The sequence below is a fragment of the Protopterus annectens genome, chromosome 5.part1, assembly GCF_019279795.1.
Source record: "Protopterus annectens isolate FY-2018-M chromosome 5.part1, PAN1.0, whole genome shotgun sequence".
Taxonomy (NCBI): domain Eukaryota; kingdom Metazoa; phylum Chordata; order Ceratodontiformes; family Protopteridae; genus Protopterus; species Protopterus annectens.
In genome coordinates, this window is record NC_056736.1 from 523,846,666 (window position 1) to 523,873,007 (window position 26,342).

The window sequence follows — 26,342 nt, forward strand, 5'->3', positions numbered from 1 at the left end:
TACAGCAATGTGGAATTTGAATATCTACCATTATGATAAGTTCATACACGGCTGTACTTTTCTTCCTATGAACTTGGCAGTTCCTTCTCTGTTTCTCTGTAAGATCACTGCTTTTGGAAACTTTGTTGTGTAGTCATTGTTTACAAATATGTACTGGTGACCACTTTTTGACTACAAGTGCACTCAAAGGGTACTTTTATAATAGGCTAGGTATCGTATGTTTTCTAAACTCTGGATTAGGTGCTGTCCTCTGGCATTCCAGACAGGCTGCATGGAAATTTCTATATCTTTCATTACATTAGGCTGATAAAATCTAGCTAGAACTATAGCATGAATCATATCCATTCCCACATATCTATGCAAGACATGAGTCTGTGATAGTTTCATTGCAAGGACTCTAAATTACCTTGTAGAGAGAAAGTGATTTCTTAATTCAAAGTGTGGATATGAAGCAGGATCGTTCTGTTCATTCATATGTTATACAATCTGACTGTGTTGTCTCTCACACTAGTGTGTCATCCTACCATTAGGTCCTGTTAAAATTGATATGTCTTATCTGGAGGTTATCCAAATCAGTATTATTTTCCTTAGTAACCTTACATAAAGTGGAGGGTGTAACCACATCCCTTTACAAGGACAGATACAGCCTTTCCCCACTTCATCAGGCTCATCCTTTATGTATCTCATGAAAATAATTTTCATCTTTCTGGGGTACCGGCAGTTTCCATTTATCCTGTTCAGTTTTGCTTCTCCGTGTTATAACCTTAGCTTCAGTATCTGTTTAGTTCTCTGAGTTGGTGTACCAGAGAGAAGCTTTGTTCAGCTTTCTCTCGCTCTCTGTTCAGTACAGTGTTCATCTATTCTCTTCTGACCCTGTACTACAGGCTAGTTTAATTGAGTTTCTGTACTGGATTTATTAATCATTGTGACTAGCAAAGGTTTTTATGTTGCATGCTTAACTATAGGCCATTCTATATCCACCTCCGTACTGACTTCTTTTGTGGCCTTTTCTACTGGAGTCTTTTGGCATGACTTTGTAATAGATTTGTCAACACTTTCTACCCATACTCAAATATTAGTGCCTTTTAAAGCCTCTAACTTAACAGCTTTGTCTTTATTATACAGAAGTGTCTCCGAATGTACTGCCTGTCACGATTTCTAGAGTTCCCTAAGTTATGGAAAGTCTTGACCATTTATCACATCATAAGGTAAATTAGAGACTAAAGTAACTGGATGGAAGACTTTACCTAAAAGAGTTTGCATTCTCGGTTTACGCTATGAGAGACTTTTACTTATTCCCTTACACCAGTACAACTTCAGTTTTTTGGTTGCTTTTAGTTTTGTGTTGCACACATATTGAGTTTTAACGAGTGATCATATTTCCTGAATCTAACATATCTTGTAATTCTTTTCCCTCCATAGTTTCTTTACAATTGCTAAGCTTAGCGATAGCATGGTGACATAAAGCCAATTCCACAATTATATTTTTACTTAATTCAGCATCATCACATTTCATGGACATACCTTCACAGGAAAGTCTAACTGTGGTTTAAAAAAAAAAAAAGCCCAGGAAGAAAATCTCCATAGAGATTAACAATTTTTTTTAAAAAAGATTCACAATGACAAACATGAATAGGCTTGAAAAGTATAACTTTATTGTTACTGACTGTACAATACTCAGGTATGTGTCACTTTCTAGCAAACAATTCAAATTGCTTCAACTGGTAATACATTTTGTTTGCTTGTAGACCCAGGAACAAATCTAAGTGAAGACATTGCTGTGGTTCATGCAATGTAGTCTTAAATCTTTATCTTTAAGTTAACCTGAATCTCTCTGATGAAGCACTAGCAGTTCAGATGATAAAGGGTCACCTTGGACTACCATCTTTCTTAAATTACTATGATGTTCCCATTTATATCTATATAAATGCAGTATTTCTAAAATGTTGTTTATATTCTGCATATACTTTCTAAGCACAGTTTAAGAATATGCATTAAATCTGCTATGTGTGATTTAACTGGTCTAGCCATACTGAAACCCACTTGTGGAATCTATATAAGCCTAGGTCTCAGGTGAATCACCAGCCCTGCTTAAGAATTCTTTCTTTAGTTTTTGATAATCTTGCCTGGCAGTACTTGCCGAGTCTATGTAGAACTTTGCACTAGTCTTGTTTAAGAGTTCCTTCTGTATTTTTTGATAATCATGTATGTAGTTTCTACCAAGTCCATAATGAATTTGAGTGGTTCACTTAGCAGATGACATGACAGACATGCAAGATGAGCATAGGCAGTCTTCTTGTTCATCTGTACAGGAAGTTGTGCAGCTCTTTACACCTGACTGAAAAACAACAAAAGACATCAAAAGTATTGTCATTTCAAATAGCAATAATGCTTAGAGTCAAAGTAGTCATCAGACAGCAGCACACTGTAGCTCTACCACTGTGGTATGTGCATTGCACTATCCCTCTCCAATGTCAGCAGTTCACTTGTGACAGTTTCACTCATCAACAGATTATTGATCACTTTAGAGTTATTTGGGAAATTTCTGAGGTCTTGGTTGACACAAGTTGCTCAGTCATAATTAAAAGGAATGTATGGTCTTCTCATACCTGTGGAAATCAAGGCATGTATAGCTTTTTCCATACTGGTTCCAGGGACCTTTCAGAATCCATTTGGGGGACATGTTGGGCATTTTACAAACCTCTGCCTCTAGAATACCCAGTGTTTTTTGATTTAACGTTTCTACATTTGTGTGTGCTCCTATCAACCATATGATGTTATAGCATATGTAGGAAGGAGGCTTGTGCAGCCTAATATCATGTATGAATGTCTGAACTTGGACTGTCGCCTTCCTCTTTACTGTGGTTCAACAGCTATTTAACCAACAGGCTTCAGTCTGTAAAATGGTAGAATACTGTCTCTCCCTGCCTGCAAATCTCCACTGGAATACACCAAGGCTCTTTTTTTGGTCACTTTCTCTTTAATATCTTTATTAATAACTTCTAAACTTCCACGCTTATATGTCCATCTAATAACCTGCCACAACTCTGCTATATTATGGAAGAAGCTTTTTTCCTCAGTTGAGAAGTGGTTCTATAATGTCCAGCTTCTACTCAACCCTGAAGAAGGAAAGTCATTGTTATTTTTCACCAAATCACAAATGCCTGATAAAGTGAATTTCAAAATCTTTTCACTAAACAAAACTAAAATTGAAGTAGTCACCCATACAGCACTTCTTGGAATGATTATAGAGCGTAACCATAAATTTGACCTGTATGTTCAAAATAACATTAAAAAGACTTGCCAAAAATTAGGAATGCTCTACAGACATAAATAATTCCTTAGCAACGCCACCAAAGTTTCTGCTATCTACCTGCTTCCATCTCCCTTATACGGTGCACCCATCCTAACCAACCTTCAGGCTACAGTTAAAAAATAAGCTGAAGGCATGCTATAATAAGGTTTCAAAGTCTGCAGCAGATACCACGTCTACAACTGTATTGTGCTTAAGGCATTTAAATGGCTCGAACTACCTCACCACTTAGATTACATGCAACTTACCTCCACACACAAAATATTTCACAAAGCCAAATGCCCTGCTGTTACTCCTATTGTCCAGTTGTACTACCCTAATCGAACTAAATAAAAGTTGGGTCTGCTCCTGCACTACCCCAAGCTGAACTACTTATCTCTCCCTCCTTTCCTCCTTCCACCATCAGTGTACTTCCTGCTAATTCCTTCTCTCTAAACACAGGCAATCTATTTCTTAGGTAAAGGACAATATAATTTTGCCTAGACTATATTATCTAATAATCTCTGTTCCAAAGGGTGTACTCAGTGTGTTTAATGTCATCTCTGTGAACTGCAACTTGTGAATGCTTTAACTATTGACAGTATTCTTTTTTCAACTTATTATATCTGTCCAAATATTTGCACTGTGCATGTATGTGTATATGAAGTTGAATGTTTTGCGTAGTTAATAGGCTGTTTTTCTGTGTAAGGTTTTGTAATAGCTTTAGTTAACTGTAACAATATAATGCCAATGCATAACCGATGTCCTTCAAGGATGCATCTGCAGTCCTTACAAATGGGTTGTCCTGTCGTCAGGCAGCCCTTCGGTCGGCCGGATTCCAAAGTCTGGGTCTGGCCTCGGCTGGTGTCACACTTCACCCGACATCATAGCTGCAGTTCTTCGGGTATAAAGGCATCAGCCGACGCCATTTTCCTCAGTCTTTCTTGCCGTGTGGCGCCCGAAGCAGAAGCTGTTCGCAAGTGCCGGTCGGTCAGAACCAGAGATTACTACCGAATACTACTACCGAAGACTTCTAAAAGCTAAGTACCCCGTTGGGGACTCTTTCTTGCCTCAGCCGATGTCAGAAAAAGTGAATAACTGTTTAACTTGTGGAAACAAATACCTCATAAAGATTTCCACTCTTACTGCTTACCCTGTTTAGGCCCAGACCACGACGTAGCAGCTTGTCTAGCCTGTGCTTCTTTTAACTGGCGGACGCTTAGACGTCGGTCTGAATTTGCTGAGGAGTTTTTCGGCTCCGATTTTGCTTATATTATGCCGCCGGATCCTCCGACTACGCAAATTTCTAAAAAAATGCAAGGAAAAGGACCGACACTCGCGGTCCGTGGTTTCGGCCGAAACCACGGTTAAGCCAACCGCGAGTGTCTCGGCTTCGGCTGAAACCGAGCTAGCGGTTCTTCCTTTAGCCGAAAACTTACCTTCTACCGAGGCCTCTTCCAACCTGGTGGAATCGGCTTCTGAAATCCCAGCTGCTGTTGCAGTTTCTCAGGAATTATCGGACACTATTCCCTTGGATGTTTCAACCCCTGCACATGGAGCTGCTAGGCCACCTGCAGCCATGTCCATTAAGGCCTTTGCCAGGGCTAAAGCAGCTAAATCTGCCAAAACTGTGCCTGCTAAGACACCCTCTCACAGGCCTAGCTCTAGTTCACAAATGCTTACTCTAGCAGAGGATCTCATTTCTTTGATCCGGGGATCCCAACCTCACCCAGACAGGACCTCTCACCCACCTCCAGAGAAGAGGCCTAGAGCAGAGCCCCCTGAGCCAGTTTCTACAGATGACTCCTCTGATCATTCAGATAATTCAAACCCTCCAGAGGGCCCTTTCTCCCCTTATGAAGACTCTGATGCTGAAGAGTCCATTCCTTCTGCCTCTCCGCCAGAAGAATTTTCCTTTGGGGAAACCTTGCATACTATGAGGGAACAATTTCAGTGGCAGGGCCAGGATTTTTCAGACTCTAGAAAAAGGCTTAGAACCTTTCTGCATTTACCACAGCATAGGCCTTTAGCCATTCCTCCAGTTCTTCCTGTTGTGGATGATGCCTTTAATGATGCTTGTACAGCTCCTGATTCACTTCCTCCGGCCCCTGCTAAGCCCGATAGGTACTACAGGGTTCCGGACACACATCATCATTTGTATAAGGCTCCTTTTGCAGATCCCGAAACTATCTCCCAGGGACCTAAGGCTGTAGCAGCTACCTCTGCCAAAAAACCCCTCCCCTCTGAAAGGGAATCCAGGGCCTTAGACAGATGGGGTAAAAAAGTTTACACTTCTGCTACTCTTTCAGCTAGGGCCTTGAACTGTCAATTCCACATGATCCAGTATCAAGAATTTATGTTAGACCAGTTAACTAAAAAGCTGTCTGCGGACGAACCTTTAGACAAAAAATCTGTTCAGGAAATGGTACATAACATTCAGCAGGTCAGTAACCACTCCTTAAAATGCGGCTATGATGCACTGGAGGCTTCCTTTAGGTCAGCCATGACTGGCACAGTGATCAGAAGACATGCATGGTTAAAGGAGCAGGCCTTACCAGATCATGTTAAATCAAAGCTACTAGATGCTCCCATGGACAAGATCAATTTGTTTGGCTCTCCTGCACAACAGGTGCTGAAGAAGATGGAAGAGAAGGCAAAATCTGTCCAGACAGTCAAAGATTTCTTACAGGTCCAACCTCCAAGGTTTAGCAGGAATTGGCCCTCTAAAAATTGGTCCTTTCCAGACACCTCCAGAGCTCAGAGAGGCAGGAATAGGCGCTCAAGAGGCAGGGGTCAATCCAGAGGTGCCTACAGGGGGCGTCAGTGGCAGACTAACAACCAGCGAGGTACAGCCACAGATACAGCCACCACCACTACAGGACAATCACAGTGACTTGGCTCTAGCACCGCCTACCAGGGAACAACTAGAAGCACCCTTAGGCGGGAAGCTAGCCTTATTTTCAGTAAACTGGCATTACATCACAGGAGACAAGTGGATTTTACAGACAATAGACCAATTTTACAGGTTTCACTTCCATACTCTACCAAGGAAGAGAGAAATGCCAAACCTACCTCCAAATCAAAAGGCAGAAGCTCTAAAACAAATAACTCACTTACTAAGGATGAGAGCTGTAGAAAAGGTACCATCTATGGAGCAAGGACAAGGATTTTACTCCCGGCTCTTCCTGGTACCAAGAAAAGAAAACCAATGGAGGCCTATTCTCGACCTGTCCGCTCTAAACACATACCTCATTGTCCCAAAATTCAAAATGCTGACCCTACAGCAGCTTCTTCCCATGTTGGGCAAGGAGTCTTGACTGGTAACTCTAGATCTCAAGGAGGCATACCTGCACGTCCCCATACGACCAAGTTGCAGAAGTTACCTCAGATTTCTTGCAGGATCAGAGCATTATCAATTCTCAGCATTGCCCTTTGGCTTATCTACTGCTCCCAGAGTGTTCACGAAATGCCTGGCATCAGTAATTGCTCATTGCAGGCTTCAGGGAATTCAAATTTACCCTTACCTGGACGACTGCCTGTTACAAACAACAAAAACAAACTAGCAGAAGACTTGAAAAGAGTCATTTATCTACTGCAAGCCCTGGGATTCACAGTCAATATAAAAAAGTCAAGGCTGATACCATCCCAAAGGATAACCTTTTTGGGCGCAGAGCTGGACACATCAAAACAAATGGCATTCCTAACAGTAGAAAAACAGGAGCAACTCCCTCTCTACTTCTTGGCATTAACAAAACAGAACCAGCTAACAGCAAGAAAAGTCCTGCAAGCTTTGGGTTTCATGGCATCCTGCATAATATTGGTTCCACATGCCAGACTGCATATGAGAAAGTTACAGTGGTACCTAAGGAATTTATGGTCTCAGCACAAGCACAGTCTAGAAACCCAAATTCCAATAATCCCATGCCTGAAGCCAGAATTCAAATGGTGGGCTCAGGCCTGTCAATCAAACAAAGGACTGCCCTTCCACAGCACTCAACCAAGCCAGACCATCACAACGGACGCCTCAGACCTCGGTTGGGGGCCGCACATGCTGGACAAGTGCATACAAGGCTTATGGACTCAAGACCAGCTGCACATACACATAAATCAAAAGGAAATGCTGGCAGTAAAACTGGCAATTCAGACATTCAGACCATTTCTTCAACAAGGTCAACTGTTGATAAGGACAGACAACACCACAGTTATGTGGTACATCAACAAACAGGGAGGCACACATTCGTACCCGCTATGCCGGATGGCAATGGACCTCTGGAATGTGGCCCTGAGCTTCAACATTCAGTTACAAGCAATTTTTGTGCCAGGAAAAGAAAACATACTAGCAGACATACTAAGCAGAACTACCTCGGATGCCCACGAATGGATGCTGCATCCGAACATATTCCAAACCATTACAAGAAAATGGGGACTACCACAAATAGACTTATTTGCATCCCCACGCAATCACCAACTGAAGAAATTCTGCACAAGGGCGTACCACCCACTGGCTTGGAAAGTGGACTCCCTATCTTTCAGTTGGAAAAACCTGACAGCATATGCATTCCCACCACTTCCTTTGATGCACAAGGTGCTATTGAAGATCAAAGAAGACCGTCCAAGGATCATCCTGATAGCTCCGGACTGGCCAAGACAACATTGGTACCCATTACTGAGGAGTATGTCTCGGGATCAAATATGGCCTCTACCCCTGGTTCCCTTACTGTTAACACAGAACAACTACAGCACCCTGCATCCAAACCTGAAAACACTGCAGCTGACTGCCTGGAACATTGCATAACACCAAATAACCCAAATTTATCCCAAAGGGTTAAAGACATTATCTTGGAGGCTCGCAGACCCTCAACAAGAAAAAATTATTCAGCAAAATGGAAAAGATATCACATTTGGAGTACTGCAAAAGAAGAAAATGTGTCACTGGTAAACATAGCCAACATCCTGGAATACTTGGCAGAGCTCTTCCACAACGGCCTGTCCTATTCTTCCATTCATGCATCAGCTATTTCAGCAGAATACAACCTGGATCCTCCAGTCTTCTCACATCCTCTGCTCAGGCAGTTTCTGAGAGGAATTAAAAATGTAAAACCACCTAGGAAGCCACCATTGCCAGCATGGGACTTGAACTTTGTGCTAGAAAAGCTGACACTCCCTCCTTTCGAACCAGCAGCAACAGCAGAATTACAATACTTATCATGGAAAACTGCTTTCCTGCTTGCAATCACTTCAGCAAGAAGGGTATCTGAGCTACAGGCATTAATGGCAGTACAGCCCTTCCTGATCTTCCATCAAGATAGAGTGTCCATGAGAACAAATCCTACCTTTATGCCAAAGGTGGTCTCCAGGGTATCTTTAAACCAAGCTATCCACCTACCTACATTCTTCCCCAACCCACAGAACAGGGGAGAAAGACTGTTGCATACCTTGGATGTACATAGACAATTACGTTACTACCTGGACAGGACCAAGGGCAATAGAAAACTGACCAGCTACTAGTAGCATATGCAACAGGAATGGAAGGAAAAGCAATTTCAAAACAGACAATCTCTAAGTGGATAGGAAATTGCATTAGATTTTGTTACTCCTACCATGGGAAGAAAACTCCAGAAAACATCAGGCCTCACTCTACAAGGGCTACAGCCACTACCACAGCTTTTCTACGAGGAGTGGCTACCAAAGACATTTTAGAGGCTGCTACTTGGAGCTCCGTGCATACATTTGCCAAGCATTATAATTTACCTTTATTCTCCAGATCCCGAGCAGGTTTTGCCACTGCTGTTTTGCAAGGGATCTTAACTACACCATAATCTTATTTCTCCTCCTCCCCCAGTTTGGCTATGGTATTCTACCCATTTGTAAGGACTGCAGATGCATCCTTGAAGGACATAGTACAGTTTTGTACCTACCATAAATGTAGATGTCCGATAGGCATGCATCTGCAGTCAGGATTACCCACCTTCCTTCCCCTCTGTGGTACTCCTAGGGTATTTGCCCATCTTGTAGCTAGCTGGGGGAATCTATTATGGTGTATTTGTTTGTATATATGTACATACATTCTTATTTTTTGTTTGCTCTCTACTATTTGGAACCATTTGCATTTATCCAAATTTAGCCTTCCTAGAGGGCACCTGGCATCTGGGGCAAGAAACACTGAGGAAAATGGCGTCGGCTGATGCCTTTATACCCGAAGAACTGCAGCTGTGACGTTGGGTGAAGTGCGACACCAGCCGAGGCCAGACCCAGACTTTGGAATCCGGCCGACCGAAGGGCTGCCTGACGACAGGACAACCCATTTGTAAGGACTCCAGATGCATGCCTATCGGACATCTACATTTATGGTAGGTACAAAACTGTACTTTCTCCTTGGACCTCTACTGAAAATGGTCTATTATCCCAGTTGGACTTTCTCGGCAAACAAATGTCAAATAAAAAAAATAAATACTCCTGGATACAAGAGCTGGTAGAAATAACCAAGATGAGGGAATATCACAAGTTATACACCCACTGAAGGGAATTACTTACAAATCAACTGATATGGCAAGTACATATCTGTTATTTTTGCAGTCTCTGAACAAAAGAGGTCCGTCTCCTCTCAGAAGTATAATTTGTGAGGAAAGTATAGTGTTCTTTCGCACTCTTTTATTCAAAACTGTTGAGTTAGACATTTTATTTTCTGTCCACAGGAGAGAATAACGAGCCATTAAAAACATTCATCAAAAAATCATGGGACTGCATAGTTCCAGCACTGTACAATATCGAACCTCTCCTGGATCACCTGATAGCCAATAATCTCCTACAGGTGAATGACCGCAGTGAGATACTAGCGGAGAAAACGCCACAGCAGAAGGCTCGAAAGCTGCTGGAAATTGTCTACTGCCAACTAGATGAGAGGAGTACTTCTGTTTTTATTGACTGTCTGAAAAAATGTCAGCATCAGTATCCTCGGCTGAAGGAATGGCTTATGGAAGGACCAGGTAAAATTGTAGGTTATTTAGTACTAACACTGGAGTTTTGTAATGATGGTCTGAAACGAAGGATCTATTCATTAGTTGCAGATAATTTCAGTTTTTGTTTTATGATCGCACAAGTACTGGTATTGGTATCTTTACATGCTTGCCACCTGCATTAAAAATGTGTTCAATGTTTTGAATTTTAAGTCTTTTGGGATTCAGTGTTTTGGTTTGTCAGTCTTCTGAAGTAGACCCATATCTGTCTATCTAGCTATTTATCTATCTATGAGGAGAGAGAAAGACCTGTATCTGATTGTATGTGTAATAAGTAGATAGCCATCTCTGTTTTAAGAATTAATTTTACAGTTTTATTTTATTTTCTGTAAATTAATATTGCTTAAATTATGTCCAAGTATGATATGTGAAATGCATGTAAGTTCAAAATTTTGAAAAAAAAACACATTTTGGGTCAGTCAGTAATAGAACACGTATTAAACAGTCTTATCTGTCATGTATAAAGTCATGTTGTGTTTTAGAATTATACCATATTCTTCTATATCTGTTTCTGCCAGTGTCTCCTTTTGTACACATAGTCATATTCAGTTGAATTATCTTAGCAGATAATGTACTATGCTTAGAGCTGAGTACCATGCACATTTTTCTCTCTCTCTTTCTCTCTCTCTCCGAGCCGTCTTGTAGTTTTATAGGGTCATGGATAGATACTGCACAGTCGGTCATCAGTCTAGCCCAGAACTCCCAATATCTACAGTTACCACATGCCTCAGGGAGGGCCATACAAGATAATCCTGGGTAGAATTGGTGAGTGTCTATCATATAGTGTAGATTAGTCTTGATTGTGGCTATAGTACTGTTTTCCTTAATATGCAGGGGTAATTTATTCCATGGGTGGATAATACACTGCAAGAGGAATCTGTCGTACTAATGTGTCCTGTTAATTTGTTGGTACAGAATGAGGGCCATTGTACATGTGTTTGAGGAAGCATCAGTTCTTTGAAGACATAATAAGTCTAATATTGTGGGGCCTTTCAAACTAAAGTAATGTGAACACACTGAAAAGACAATAAAATGCACAACACTCCTCTGTACCACAGGAACTGTAAAATAAATCTCCAAATGTTAAAATACAAAAAATACAGACTTTATTAGATTTAAGCTTCTCACAAGCTTTTCGTCGGTTGTAATACACCAACTTCCTCAGAAAACTCAGACAGAGAATAAAAAAGTACAGTTTTGTACCTACCATAAATGTAGATGTTCGAGGATCCACATTGCTGCAGTCATAACCTGTGGGTAGTCCGCTGTCCTCGGTCGGCCCGAATACCAAAGAGTTAGGCTGACGTCGGTCATGGTCGCCCGGAGCTGACATCAGTACGTAGTAGTACTTAAGCGCATGACCGACGTCATATCCTCAGTCTTTCTTGCCCCAGATGTCAGAATGCCTTTAAAAGGAAAAGGCCAGACCCAAAAGAAAAAGAAAAATAGAATGCCCAACTACCAGAAAGGGAAAAAGAACAATAATCCCAAGGGCACAACAACCACAATAACCACCCCAACAACAGAGGGGAAGGAGGGAGGGAAAATAGGACTGCAGCAATGTGGATCCTCGAACATCTACATTTATGGTAGGTACAAAACTGTACTATGTTCTTCGTCTCACATTGCTGCAGTCATAACCTGTGGGTAGAATCCCAAAGCAAAGGAAAAAGGGAGGCTGGCAAACTAAAAGGCATTAGGGGCTGCTAACATGCCCTGTAAGACTGCAGTGGCAAATCCAGCCCTGGACTTAGAATAAAGGGGGAGATGGTAATGCTTGGTAAAAGTGTGAACTGAACTCCAAGTAGCTGCTTCCAAAATATCTTTAGTAGCTACCCCCCTCAGAAAAGCAGTAGATGTAGCAGTAGCCCTAGTGGAATGAGGCCTAATCCCAGTAGGAACAGTCTTCCCATGATGGGAATAACAAAAAGCAATACAGTTACCAATCCACTTTGAAATAGTCTGCTTTGACACAGCTTTCCCTTGAGAACTCAAAGCAAAAGAAACAAATAACTGTTGAGTCTGTCTGAACTCCTTAGTTCTGCTCAAATAGTAACGTAACCGTCTGTGGATATCCAACGAATGCAAAACTTTTTCCCCTTTATTTTGGGGATCAGCATAAAAAGTAGGCAAATGGATAGACTGGTTCAAGGCCACATTAGAAATCACTTTTGGCATAAAAGTAGGGTTAGTACGCAAAGAAACTCTATCCTTATGGAATATCAGAAAAGGTTCAACTGCCATGAGAGCCTGCAATTCAGATACCCTCCTAGCAGAAGTGATGGCCAGCAAAAAAGCAGTCTTCCAAGACAAAAACTTCAATTCAGACGTAGCTGCAGGTTCAAAAGGAGGCAAAGTAAGCTTCTCCAACACAAAGTTGAGGTCCCAGGAAGGAGTAGGAGCTCTGCGTGGGGGTCTTATATTTTTTGCCCCTCTAAGAAATTGTTTAAGCAAAGGATGCGAAAATAAAGGGGGGTCACAATCATAGTGAGCAGAAATAGCTGCAGCATGAACCTTCACAGAGGAAAATGACAAACCCTTGTCCAGTAATTCAGTAAGGTACTGTAGAGTAAAACTCAAATTAGGCCCCGAGACATCAAAACCCTTTGTTGTGCTCCAAAGAAAAAATCTCTTCCATTTTTCAGCATAAACTTTTCTGCTGCTAGGCCGCCTAGCTTCCAATAGAACATCTAGAACTTGTTGAGGAAGCTGAGATCCCACAGGCTCTAAAACAGAATTCGCCAGGCTGTTAGATGTAGGGACTGCACTCTGACATTGAGCAAATGACTGCTTGACTGGGACAACAAGTGAGGAAGCTGTGGCAAAGGCCAAGGAGGCTCCTGAATTAAACTTCGCAGCAGAGGATACCAGTGCTGACGTGGCCAATCTGGTGCTATTAGAATCATGCAAGGCTTGTCCCGCCTGACTTTCAAGAGTACCTTGGGAAGGAGAGGCAGAGGAGGAAAAGCATAGACGTGAAGATTGTTCCAACTGAAAGATAGAGCATTCACTTTCCAAGCTTTTGGGTGAAACATCTTTGTGCAAAATTTTGGTGGTTGGAAATTTAGAGGAGAAGCGAACAGATCTATGTCTGGAGTTCCCCAAGCCATTGTCAACTGCTGGAACACCTGAGAATCCAATTTCCACTCGTGGGGGTCCACAGTATGTCTGCTCAAGACATCTGCTAGGGAGTTCTGTGCTCCTGGCAGAAACCGAGCTTGAAGAGTAATGTGCAAACTTAGAGCAGTCTCCCACAAAATCATTGCCTGTCTGCAAAGAGGGTAAGAATGGGTTCCCCCCTGCTTGTTGATGTACCACATGACTGTAGTGTTGTCTGTTCGAATCAACACCTGTCCTGGTTGAAGTAGGCCCTTGAAAGCCAACAGGGCAAACTGGACTGCTAGCATCTCCTTCATGTTGATATGCAAATGCTGTAGTCTGGGAGGCCACGTGTCTTGAATCCATTTCCCATTGAAGTGTGCTCCCCAAGCCAGGTCTGAGGCATCCGTCGTTATGATCTGACTCGCCTCTGGTCGGATCACAGAGAGTCCCTTGTTTAGGTGACATTCCTGTGCCCACCACAAGAATTCCTTCTGAATGCAAGGTATTATCTGAATGACAGTGTCCAAATCGTGGCAGTGTTGAGTCCATACAGTTTTGAGATACCATTGAAGCTTCCTCATATGCAGTTTGGCATTGGGAAGTACTAGAATGCAAGATGCCATGAACCCCAAGGCTTGAAGGACTGTCCTTGCAGTCAGCCTGGACCGTACTGATAATTGTTGGAAGTATAGGTGAAGAGTTCTTTGTTTGTCCGGGGTCAGAAAAGCCATCTGAGAGGCTGTATTCAGTCTCACACCCAGAAAGCACATGTCCTGAGAGGGTACTAGACTGGACTTTATTTCGTTCACAGAATACCCTAGGCACCTTAAAACTGCCATTACATACTGCAGATGCTGAAGTAACTTGTCTTTGTCTTGAGCAAGAATCAGGCAATCGTCCAGATAAGGATAAATTTGAATTCCCCTCAGTCTGAAAAATGCTATTACAGGGGCCAGAACCTTTGTGAACACCCTGGGCGCAGTAGGTAAACCAAAGGGCAATGCAGAGAACTGATAATGAGAAGTACCAGCCCGGAAACGCAGAAACCTCCTGCAACTGGGCCTGATAGGAATGTGAAGATAGGCCTCTTTGAGATCCAGAGTTACCATCCAGTGATCTTTGCCTAGCATAGGCAGAAGTTGCTGTAAAGTTAACATCTTGAACTTTGGAATGTCTAAGTATGTATTGAGAATGGACAAATCCAGAATTGGCCTCCAAGTATTTCCTTTCTTTGGCACTAGAAAAAGGCGAGAATAAAACCCTAGGCCTACTTCTGACGGAGGAACCACCTGGATTGCTCCCAGCTGTAAAAGCAAAGAAATTTGTTCCTGCGCCTCCAGCCTTTGCTGAGGAGGTACATCTGGCATGCCTTTGAAAGGAGGAAAAGTGTGGAAATAAAACTTGTAACCTTGATTTATTATGTCCAACACCCATTTGTCCTGGGTGACCAAATGCCAATTTTGTTTGAAAAGTGCCAACTTTCCCCCTAGAGGAGCTGCCAGACAAGAAGGATCTGGCAGCAGAAAATACAGGTCATTGGGTCTGTTTACGAAAAGGCTGACCCCTGCCCTCACCAGAAGATTGTGCAGGAGAACTCCAAGTCCTAGGTCTGAAGGAACCCTGAGCTTGAGCCTTACCCCTACCACGTCTAGACCTGCCCCTGGACTGAAAATCCGAAGAAGGGTAGGACCATCCTCTTGCAGGCCAATTCCTGCTAAATTTAGGGGGCTGCACTTGCAAAAAATCCTTAACCGTCTGCATCGACTTCGCTTTCTCTTCCATCTTTTTCAAAACCGACTCCACAGGAGAGCCAAAAAGAACTTCAGATTGAAGAGGAGCATCCAAAATCCGAGCTTTCACATGCTCTGACAAATTTTGATCCTTAAGCCAGGCATGTCTACGAATAACTGAACCAGTAGCAGCCACCCTGGAAGAAGCCTGAATAGCATCGAAGCCACACTGCAAGGAATGTTTACCAACTTGATCAGAAGCATGAACCAAGTCTTGCAATTCCTTGCACTCAATACCCTCCGATAAGGCATCTACCTTAGATTTCAACTGACCTAACAAAAAGTTCTGATACTTCAGCATATGAAATTGGCAATTTAAAGCCCTCATTGCTAATGTGGAAGAGGTGTACACTTTTTTCCCCCACCCATCCAAAGCTCTTGAATCTTTGTCCAAAGGAACCGGGTTCTTAACCACAGAAGCCTTAACACCCTTTGGCCCTTGAATAATGGTTTCTGGGTCAGCCCTAGGACTCTTATACAAATATTTATGAGCCTCTGGGACTCTGTAATACCTGTCCGCCTTGACAGGGGCAGGGGGTAAGGAATCAGGATTAAGTGAAGCCTCAGAAAAAATATCCTGAACAACATCTAAAACAGGGGGAATTGCCAAAGGCCTATGTTGTGGCAAAAACAAAAATTCCCTTAGCCTCTTACGAGAATCAGAAAAATCCTGGCCTTCCCACTTGAAATGCTCCCTCATGGAATGCAGGGTTTCAGAAAAGGAAAAATCCTCTGGAGGTGAAGCAGAAGGACAGGAATCCTCTGCCTCCGAATCTGAATAAGAAGGAAAATCCTGAATATCCTCAGCTGAGGACTCAGAATAATCTGAAGAATGCTCTATACCCTCTAAATCCGTCTGCACCCTAGGCCTCTTCTCAGGAGGGGGCATAGAACCCCTAATCAAAGTAATCAAATCCTCTGCCATTTTCAACATATGTTTTTTAGGAACAGAACCAGAAGAACTAGGGCTATGTCCCGTACCAGTAGGACCAGATTTAGACTTAGCAGGCCCTTTAGTCACTGAAGTAGAAGGCCTAATAACCTTTTGTAAGGATGGAACCACAGAAACTTGAGAAGCCCCCTCGGCCTGGCCCAACTCCTGAGAGACCAACTCCTGCAACAGTAAAGGCTCCCCCTGGGATTCAGCCGAGGCCTCGGCTGGATCCACAGATTCAACCGTGGTTTCCATAGAACCGGCGTCCGCAACGGACGACTCCTCCGGTTTAGACCTTAAAGCTTTATCTTTTCTCTTTTTTGCGGTAGCGGGCGTCGGAGGATCCAACGGCATGTTGTAGTTACACCGCTTACCGAAAACAAGCTGAGCACAGTCTAACCTACGTTTAATGGTGCGCTTATTGAATCTAGCGCAAAAGCGACACCCGACAACGTCGTGCTCAGGCCCCAAGCAAGGAATACAGAGAGAATGGTAGTCCCTATGAGGTATCTGTTTCCCACAAGAAATACAATTATTAACTTTTTCTGACATCCGGATTAACTGAAGCAAGAAAAGACAAAAGTTTTCCCCAACGGGGTACTTAGCCCAACTTGGTCTTCGGTCTGAAACTCGAAATTGAAAATTTCAGAACGCCGAATGGCACTTGCAAACGCTGCTTCTGCTTCGGACCACGCGGCAAGAAAGACTGAGGATATGACGTCGGTCATGCGCTTAAGTACTACTACGTACTGATGTCAGCTCCGGGCGACCATGACCGACGTCAGCCTAACTCTTTGGTATTCGGGCCGACTGAGGACAGCGGACTACCCACAGGTTATGACTGCAGCAATGTGAGACGAAGAACATCGGCAAACAATGTCACTCAGTAACCCCCCCTTACATACCCTCACATCTTTCTGTAAGAAAATATTTATATATACTAGATATCTTTAGATACATTTAGAAATATTAAAAACATTACATTGTAATAATCAAGGACAACTCTAAGCAAAATTAAAAACATATGAAATAAATAAATGTTCCTTAATTGATAACAAACACAATATTATAGGTTCATAGGTTTATACTAGGCTATCTGCCCTAGGGCATTTATAAGCCTAGCCAGAGTTGTGTGGCTTTCACCACCCCTTAGGTTGAAGAATACTATACCCATTAGTTTGCCGTGCCTCTGTCCAGCAGTGATACAGAGATGATCCCCGGGGTAAACCTACGATCTCCCATCCACTGGTCAAGATTCCTCTTGAACAGAGCCAGCGAGGTGCTCTGTCTCACATGGACCAGGATTTTGTTCCACAGCATAGGGAGTCTCTGGGTGATGAATCTGTCCCTCCAGCACGTCCTATTTATATCCGTGTTGAGGTTTAAGTCTCTTGCTCTTGTGGCTCTGGTGGATTTGGATTTGGATTTTTTGAGGTGGAGCATGTCCATTAATATTAGATGTGAAGGACTATATACTGAAATTTTTTATATAGATATATATATATATATATATATATATATATGTAAAGTGATGAAATGAATGAAAATAGAAATGAAAATTGAAATGAAAATAAAAATAAGGATAGAAATAAAAATGAAAATAAAAATAAAATTAACCATCAGTCACCCTAGGGGTCTATTAATCTACACTAGTCCTTCACATCTAATATTGTGTTCGTTATCAGTTAAGGAACATTTATTTGTTTCATATGTTTTTAATTTTGCTTAGAGTTGTCCTTGATTATTACAATGTAATGTTTTTAATATTTCTAAATGTATCTAAAGATATCTAGTATATATAAATATTTTCTTACATAAACATGTGAGGGTATTTAAGGGGTGGTGACTGAGTGATGTTGTTTTCCGTTTTTATTCTCTGTCGGAGTTTTCTGAGGAAGTTGGTGTATTACAACCGACGAAAAGCTTGTGAGAAGCTTAAATCTAATAAAGTCTGTATTTTTTGTATTTTAACATTTGGAGATTTATTTTACAGTTCCTGTGGTACAGAGGAGTGTCGTGCATCTTATTGTCTTTTCATTGTGGGGCCTTTCATAGCCTGAAAGGTAAAACACAATTTACTGTGGAGGAACCAGTAGAAAACAGAACACAGAAAGTGACCAGTCAGTCTGGATGGTTAGGAAACTCTGAGGACTCCATTGGAGTGATATGTTTTGATGAGCATTAAAGGGAGGATTATATTAAATGATAGGGCAGTAAGAGAAGAAGTAAGATGTCTTTGGTTCTGGGAAGATGACCTTGGGTATTTATTGGGCCAGATAGAAGGATTTTCTGACTAGAGTGAAGACCTGATTGTCAAAAAACAGGGAGCCATACAAGGGTACTTAGATCTCTAATGAGAGAGTCTTTCTTAAGGAATGCGTATGTATGTAATATGATGAGGAGTTCTTTACTTTAGCAATGTGGATTATAATACTGTTTTTTTTTTCATTAGTTCAAGTCCATTGTTCTTGCACCAGTTGTTTGCATTGCCCAGCCCATCATGGAGTACCTTCATATTGATAGGTATTCAAGTAATAACCCCATAGGTTACAGTCATCAATTAATTTTGTTAACCAGAGACCTGGGGTATTGGCTTCTAGATCAAAGTAGTAAATGCCAGATCAGAGAAGTAAATGCTAAATAATAGAAGAAAACCCAGTAGAAAGCCTTGAAAAATGCTGCTTGTGACATTTTTACTTAGCAAGGTGGCATCTGCACTGTAATGACAAGCATTCCCTCAGAAAAGCAGTGTTCTGTCCATCATACTACATATGGACTATTGTTTAGCTTCACCAATTTGTCAGTGATGTCTGTGTGGGGGAATAATATTGAATGCCTTGATTAGGTCCAAGAATGCTGTGTGCTCCACATAACCACTAATTAACTGCTTGGGTTGCAGTTACAGGGTTAAAAAGGCATACCTTACATTTGACAAGGCCAAATTGGTGTGGGTCCAGGGGTAAGAGATTATCAGTGTCTAGATTTATTAACATGGGTGGTAAGACTGATTGGTCTGTAATTATCAGGGTTTGTGGTTGGACCTCCTTTACGTTTGGTCAATACATTAACTACTCTCTAGGTTTAGGGGACATACCTCTTTGCAGTTCTCATATCAAAGAGGTTTAATAGCTGTTCTAATAGGCCATACATGGCACTATTTTTTACTTTCCGTGGTATATTGGCAGGGTCTGGAGATGTAATATTCTTTATTATAGGAAAAGGTGGCCAGGACTTGTTCCACAGTGGTTTTAGAGGGGTTTCTAAGACTGAAGAATCAGGGAGGACAGTTATGATGTTGGGCAACTTGAATTTCTTACTAAATTTGTTGGTCAGGTTAACAGCTATTTTTTTGGAATCAGAATGGGTGGCATCATTGTGAATCATTTCTGGGAAATGATTACTGTTTCTTAACTTTCTTAAATAGTGAAAAGTGTATAATTACTTTGTCTTGGTGTGCATTTTGTGGTCATTATTGGCTCTATGTTTTCTGACTAATACCTTAAATTATTTGCAGTCATGTCTTGAGTGCTCTGTTAAGATGGGAAGAATTTATTTACATGAGAGTTCCATTTTCAGGATTTCATTTGACATTTTTGCAGTGTTTAGCACAAATAAGATAATGCTTTCTTTAGCCAGTTATTTAGGTGAGAGTAGAATTTGAAGGGAAATGCTTTATCTCTGTTTATAGGGTCAGCCTAGTAGGAATATGTTGGAAATTATTTAGATCACTAAGTAGCTGCAGATTTGCTTTATAGAAATCCCTGAATACTGCCGTTTTTGTTTGTCCACACCTCCAGTCTTAAAAGTGAATGCCAGTTTCTGGTGTGATTTGACAATGAAGGATAAAACTTGTGGAGTCCTGCAAAACTGGCCAATGTTAGCAAGAACAAGATCTAGGATACCGTCCCTCCAAGTAAGGATGTTTATACTCAGTTCTGGCTAGTTCACATTTACATTGTTAAGGGAGTTTTGCACATGCTTTCCATTTGTAGTGTGAATGAGCCAGTTTATTGCAGGGTAAGCAAAGCCACCTGTAATATATTTATTAGGGTTTTGGCACTAAAGTAGCTGTGAGGGATTTGGAAGGTGATCTGTAGCTGGCTGTGAAGTGGTAGTTGATTTTGTTTACGGCAAGTCTGATTTCCAAATGACTGACTAGAAGAAAAGCAAGAATACCTGGAACTTGAAACAGAGACCATTGTTTAAAGGTTGAGATGATAAAGAAGGATAACAAGAATATGACTTTAGGAAGTAAACAGATGAACTGTAAAGTGTTATTTCCATAAGATGCAGTTTGGACATGAGAGCTGGGCAGGGCCGTCCTTTGGTCAGCTGGTGCCCTAGGCAAAAGGGCTCCACAGCACCCCTCTCACCACCCAGTGCCCCCATCCTGGTCGAAATACGCCATTCAGATTACTGAAAAAGCACCCCTGCTAGAGCAGCGTCCTAGGCGGTTGCCTAGTTGGCCTATGCCTAAGGCCAGCTATGGAGTTGGGTTTCTGCAAAAAGTGGTAAAAAAAGTTTGTGGACTTTAAGGTAGTGGAAGGACAAGTCTCTCTTTGTCATTAATACTTAAAAGGATAAATTAAGGGAGCAAAGATGTAACGGTAAGTAAGAAGTTATTTTTTTTTTTAGTATGTATATAATAAATTTCTTGAAGTCAGTTACACCTTACACATTTAAATAGGTCTGCACAGTATGCAAAGGTACTTTAAATGTGAAATGGGGGGAGTCTTATCAGTGACTGCTGTAAATGTCATTAATGTTAAAGTAGGAAAGTACTTTTCATGGCTAATATATGTGGGGTTTGTAGTGTAACAAGATAAAGGTTGGATATGAGCGGCATAGTGTTGTGGTCTTGGGCTGCTAAGGGAAGTATTTGAAGTGATCTGATCATATATTTGTATTAAATTATAGTGGTTTGCCTGGTATTATGCGTACAGGTAGGAATGTACATTAAAGTTGTATAAAATTATAAGTTTCTAGCATTTGAGATAAGCTATGCCGTGCAATTGCAAAACCATCTTGTCTTTTTTTCTACCAGCAGAGCCATGCGGTTGCAATCAAACTATCTTCAAGCACAGTAAATGAATTAGGAAGTGATTATATTATGAGCTAAGAGGCACAGTGTATAGGAAAATACTAAGATTAGTACTTAAAGGAGAAGTGAAAAGTAGTTCATTGAAAATAAATGAAGTCAGATACATTGAAGAGAATATTTGCAGATGCATTCCAAGCCAGTTCAGTAAAAGTCAAAACAATGCAAAATCTATTAATTTAATGGTAGTCAGGACACCCTTTCTTAAGGCTAAAAAATCAGTTAACAATGAGTCTCCGGGAGGAAACTACGATTGGATAAGAATCCATGTTGTGGGTTCTGGATGCAGCACAGGCTGTAACATGCATTTCCAGTATGATTAAACTTAACTTTAGAATGGGTAAAGCCTGTGGGTGTAGTGCAGTCTGCCCATATATGGAAGGGTAGTGTTTATTTTGGATTTTGGAAAGTGGATATAGCTGGAAGTGTTTGCTGTAAGATAAAAGGGGTTGGAGTTAAAAATTTAAATGTACATAACTTTTTGTTTCTTGAGTATTTTTACTGAAACAAAAAGTCTGAGGAAATGTGACTTGTTCAAAAAGAAAATAAAAACTGCAGTAGTACGTACGATTAGCCTGGCATGCATTAATGTGTGCTTGTAGGTTGCAAGTTGCAAACACACATTTGCAAAAAAAACTGTCATGTAGAATATGTGAAAGTATTAGCATCTTATTAGAATTACTGCCTTATCAATCATATCGTGAAATGTGAGTAGCTTTGTAAGTGTAAAGTACATGCAAAGAATATTGAATTTTAGGGCACAAATAAGCAACATTACAGGAGACACACTTAGAAATGAGCATGTGAATTTGGCAAAGAAATGATTTTAGAGTGGTTATTCTACATAGTGTTTGGGACAAAGGAAAAGGTGGGTAATAATACTGACTATGATGGGGTGGCAATAATGTTAGAGGAGAAGGAATACAACAATAGTAGATTTGTGATAGAATAATCAGCAGGGAAGGAGGATTTTATTTGATACAAAATGACTAGAAGGAAAGCACACAGAATTTACCTAGAATTTCCCAAGGTAGACTAACCCTGTTAGAAAGGACAGACATTATATTTCACATGAGTATGGTTACTTAATTGAAAACTTTGAAACACATGCAATAACTGTTTCAGACCATGCACCAATAAAGACTAATGTACATTTGTAGAATAATCAAGTAAAATGTGACGCTTGTGCTTTCCTATTAAAAATAAAGGACTTTAAGGAATGAGTAATGAAAAAAACATTGAAGATTTGTAAGGGAAGACACATATTTCATCAGAAGGGATAGCTGAGGAGTGGGATAGAATGAAAATGGAATTTAAAAATGTGGTAGAAATGAGAAAGAATTAACAGGAATTATTTAGCGGGATTATCAAACATTAAAGTATTGCAAATGAAGGGGAATCTTATAAGACAAGAAGAGTAGCAATTGTTGAGTGCTAAAGGGAAAATAAGAAAGTATTTGGATAATATGCATGAGTTTAAATTGGTTGCTGTTAATCAAGTATTTTTTGATAATAACCATAGAGCACAAAAACTATTAGTACAATGACTTGGCAACAGAAAATAGAAAGGGGCATTGCCACACTTAGGGAGCCTATGACTAGAAAAATAACCAAAGATCCTGTGGAGGTATTAGATATATTTTGGAAATTCTATAAAGATGTATAGTGCAGAGGAATAAGGAACCAATAAAAGGCACAAAAGGAAATATTTATAGAAGACTTACTTATGCCAGGGTTAGAGGAAGATGAAGCTCCAGAATTAATAGCTAAAATGGGGGGGGGGGGGGTCTGAGATAAAAAAAAATTGTGATGTACAATCAATCAACAGGGAAGTCCCCAGGGTCAGATGGTATTCCTGTGGAAATTTGGAAGTCAGGAGGGAAGAAAGTGATACTGATCTAGAAGGTTTGGGGCAATACTGGCATCTTAGAAGAGACGGCAAAGACCTTTTAAACCCAACTTCATATAGACTGGCTTCAGTTTTGAACCTTGATTTTAAAGTGTTTGTCTATACTAGCTGAGAGAATGGTTAAGTTGACAAAACGTACAGGTATGGATCACTATAGTTTTTTGGAGGAGAGGAAAGCTTTAACAGAACAATGAAGTTCCAGAGGGAAGCAAAGTGCAAGATGACCTTGTTTTTGTTGTTAAGCATTGATGCAGAGAAAGCATTTGATAGAGTTTGCTAGGATTTTATGAATAGCGCAGTGGCAGCATTCACATTTCCTAATAGGATAATGAGGTTTACTAAGAAGATATATGATGGGTCAGAGGCAACGATCAAAGTAGGAGCATTCCTCTCTGATAAGCTGTGTTTCAACAGTGTAACAAAGCAGGTGTATCTGTAACAAATCAGGTGTATCCTCTTTATTATTCATCTTTTATATTTAGAACGAATGACAAAAAAAAATAAGGGTACATCTAGTATGGTACTTAGGTAAAAGTAGTATTATTTACAGATGATATTATATTGTATGTGGTAAATTGAAAAAGGATGTTTTGGTGTTGTGGAACATTTGGAGACAGTTTCAGATTTTTTCAGGATATAAAATAAATGAAGATAAAACAAAGGCTATTGCAGCAAACCTGTGCTCTCACACATGAATTGGTTCAGCCCATATTTATGGGGATATGATAAGATGACATATTTAGGTGTATGGTTTAAAAAGGATTCTATTAGGTTAGCAAAGGATATGTGGGAAGAGGCTAAGCAAAAGATAAAATAAAAATGTAGAAGTTGGTAGCTCTTAAATATGGATATGGATAGTAAGACACAACCAGCAAAGAAATGTTTCTCATCCCTTTAACATTATGTACATGTCAGGCATATTTATTTCAACCAGAGGAGAAACTGTGGACAGTAATTAATAAAGAATTGAAGTAATTTATGTGGAAGGGAAAAAAGGCAAGCGCAAAGTGGGATAGGTTGTTTCTCCCAAAGAAACAAAGAGGTTTAGGATTACCAGATTTAAAGGGATACGTTAGAGCTACATAGTTAAGGTTCATGTACATAACACAAGCAGAAATGGAAAGAGATTATGTTAAGGGGGTGCAAAATAAGGAGAAAGAGTATGATTTTGTATGATGGCCCTTAAGGAGAAAAACAGCAATCATACAGAATATAATATTTACAAAGTATTTTGAAAAGTAAGCCAAAATGAGACTGGAGAAAGGAGATCTTACCAATAGGGATAACTCCATTTAGTGACATAGAAAATAGGCAATAGGGAGTTGGGATTAACAGAAGGAAATTTACAAAGTACCAAGTTATTTGGTAGTAAATAACTGAGGTGTGGAAAGTCGCAGAGCAGGACAAGGCCAAACATTAGTTTGGACTGTTGGTTGGGAACTGGTAACAGAGTATAGGCAATGAGAAAGGAATACGAGTGTTAAATGAAAGACCATATCTGGTTGAGTTTACAGTGGAGTCTAGACCAGAAACTGCACTTAAAAAAGGGTAATTAGCTGGGCATATAAAATATGACAGGATAGCTATAAAAGTCAACAAGAAGAGGGAAACGAGAATGGAAAGGCAATATTCAAAGGAACAATGGAAGAATAGTTATACAGCTGCCATGTTTGCAACAAAATCTAGAAGGTTTTGGATCTCTGCATGGAAGTGTTTGCAGGGGTATTTTCATACTCCATGCAGACTTCAGAGAATGTTTTTCCACAGGTAGACAGCAATTGCTGGATGTGTGATGGGGAAAGAGAAGGGCACTTGTGAATATGTTTTTAGGAATGCAATGAGTTAGTAGATTTTATAACTCCTCTACAAGGTATTTTCTCAGAAATATTGAGGGAGCAAATTATTGTAAGTTAGGAAGTGTTTGTTTTGAAGTGGGATATAGAAACTGAATTTCTTAGACATATTAAGGCTCTAAGTTTAATGCTATTGGTTGCCAAAAAAGCAATTAGTAGAAAATGAAAATAAGAAACTAAAGCAGCTGTAGCAGAACTGCAGAATGTTTTTAAGGATTCAAAAGTATCAGAAGTGGGATTTGTAGAAAAGGAAATGGGCAAACTATATAACAATAATGGAATCGACAAGAGCAGTGCATAATGTTTAGAAGGAAGGGTGACATTTCACGGAAGACAGCCTTGAGCAGTCTATGTAATGTTAAACAGAATAATAATTATGAAGAAAAAAAAATATTGATATAATACATAAAAAGAAAAAAAAATCTTTGTAATGTTTTATTTTCTCTTTTATAAGTGTATACGTATCCATGTCACTGTGTTGTTTGTGAAGTTAGTGATGGTTTTTAACAAAGGATTAAGAGTAGTGGAGAAACACACAGCTCAGCAAAAATTGTGCTGAGTCACTAAAGAACAATGAACAATGAAGCTAAACCAGTTTATCAGTAGCTAAACTCGATGGACCATGACTCTAAACAAGAATACGCAGAAGAACTGGTTTGATATGTTTTACTGATAATAGTCTCTAAGATTTTGAGGTCACATTGTGTAGCAGTTCATAAAATTGAAGCCAAACCTGTTGTATAGGGATGTCTCCAATTTTTTTTTTTTTTTTTGAGTTGATAAATCAGCTCCTCATGTTTCAATACTGCTAAAATAAGAGGGGCTTCATGCTGCACTGAGTAAGTTTCTTCTTGATTTGTATTGTCACTGTTTGTCATGAGACTGAAGAAAATAAATCTCTTGCAGTTTTGTAATAGCAGACCTTCTCTTTTATTCTAAAACCTCTTGCTATAGTGCTACATTTTCTACAATTGCTTTGTTTGATTTAGAAATGTATCTTGTACTCTGTTAATCTCATCATGGTATTATGCTGCATCTGTATCTGCAGTGATACTTGTTAGATTTGGTCATCTAGACACTACAGTGTCTTTCAGCAGCTCTATTTCTGTAACAGTCGCATGTGCACTTCCTGAACTCTTACATCCTTTCTTCTGTTATCAGACAAACCAAAGGGTAAAAAGGTCACACAGGCAACCTGATAAGAAAAAAACTACAAGAAAGCCCTAGTGAAACTAGGGTCTGCTCTTTGTAATACCATAAACCTCCTGCAGTGGGGCCTGTGGGATTTGTACAAAGACCTCTTTCAGCTACGTGGCTTCTGAATGCACATGAATTTTTGCTTTTAGTT

At 40.4% G+C, this 26,342-nt stretch overlaps 1 protein-coding gene across 5 annotated transcripts in view; it reads left to right on the plus strand.

The window, feature by feature from the left end:
* The window catches only part of LOC122803500, a 601,463-nt gene that overhangs the window by 243,196 nt on the left and 331,925 nt on the right, over nucleotides 1-26,342 (plus strand). For 4 of the 5 annotated variants that reach the window (XM_044073138.1, XM_044073140.1, XM_044073137.1 and 1 more), the window contains exon 3: nucleotides 9,988-10,278. The exons of the other annotated variant lie outside the window; for it this stretch is intronic. In XM_044073138.1, the coding sequence (XP_043929073.1) occupies nucleotides 9,988-10,278 (291 nt within the window). The remainder of the gene's footprint in view (nucleotides 1-9,987; nucleotides 10,279-26,342) is intronic. 5 annotated transcript variants of the gene reach the window in all.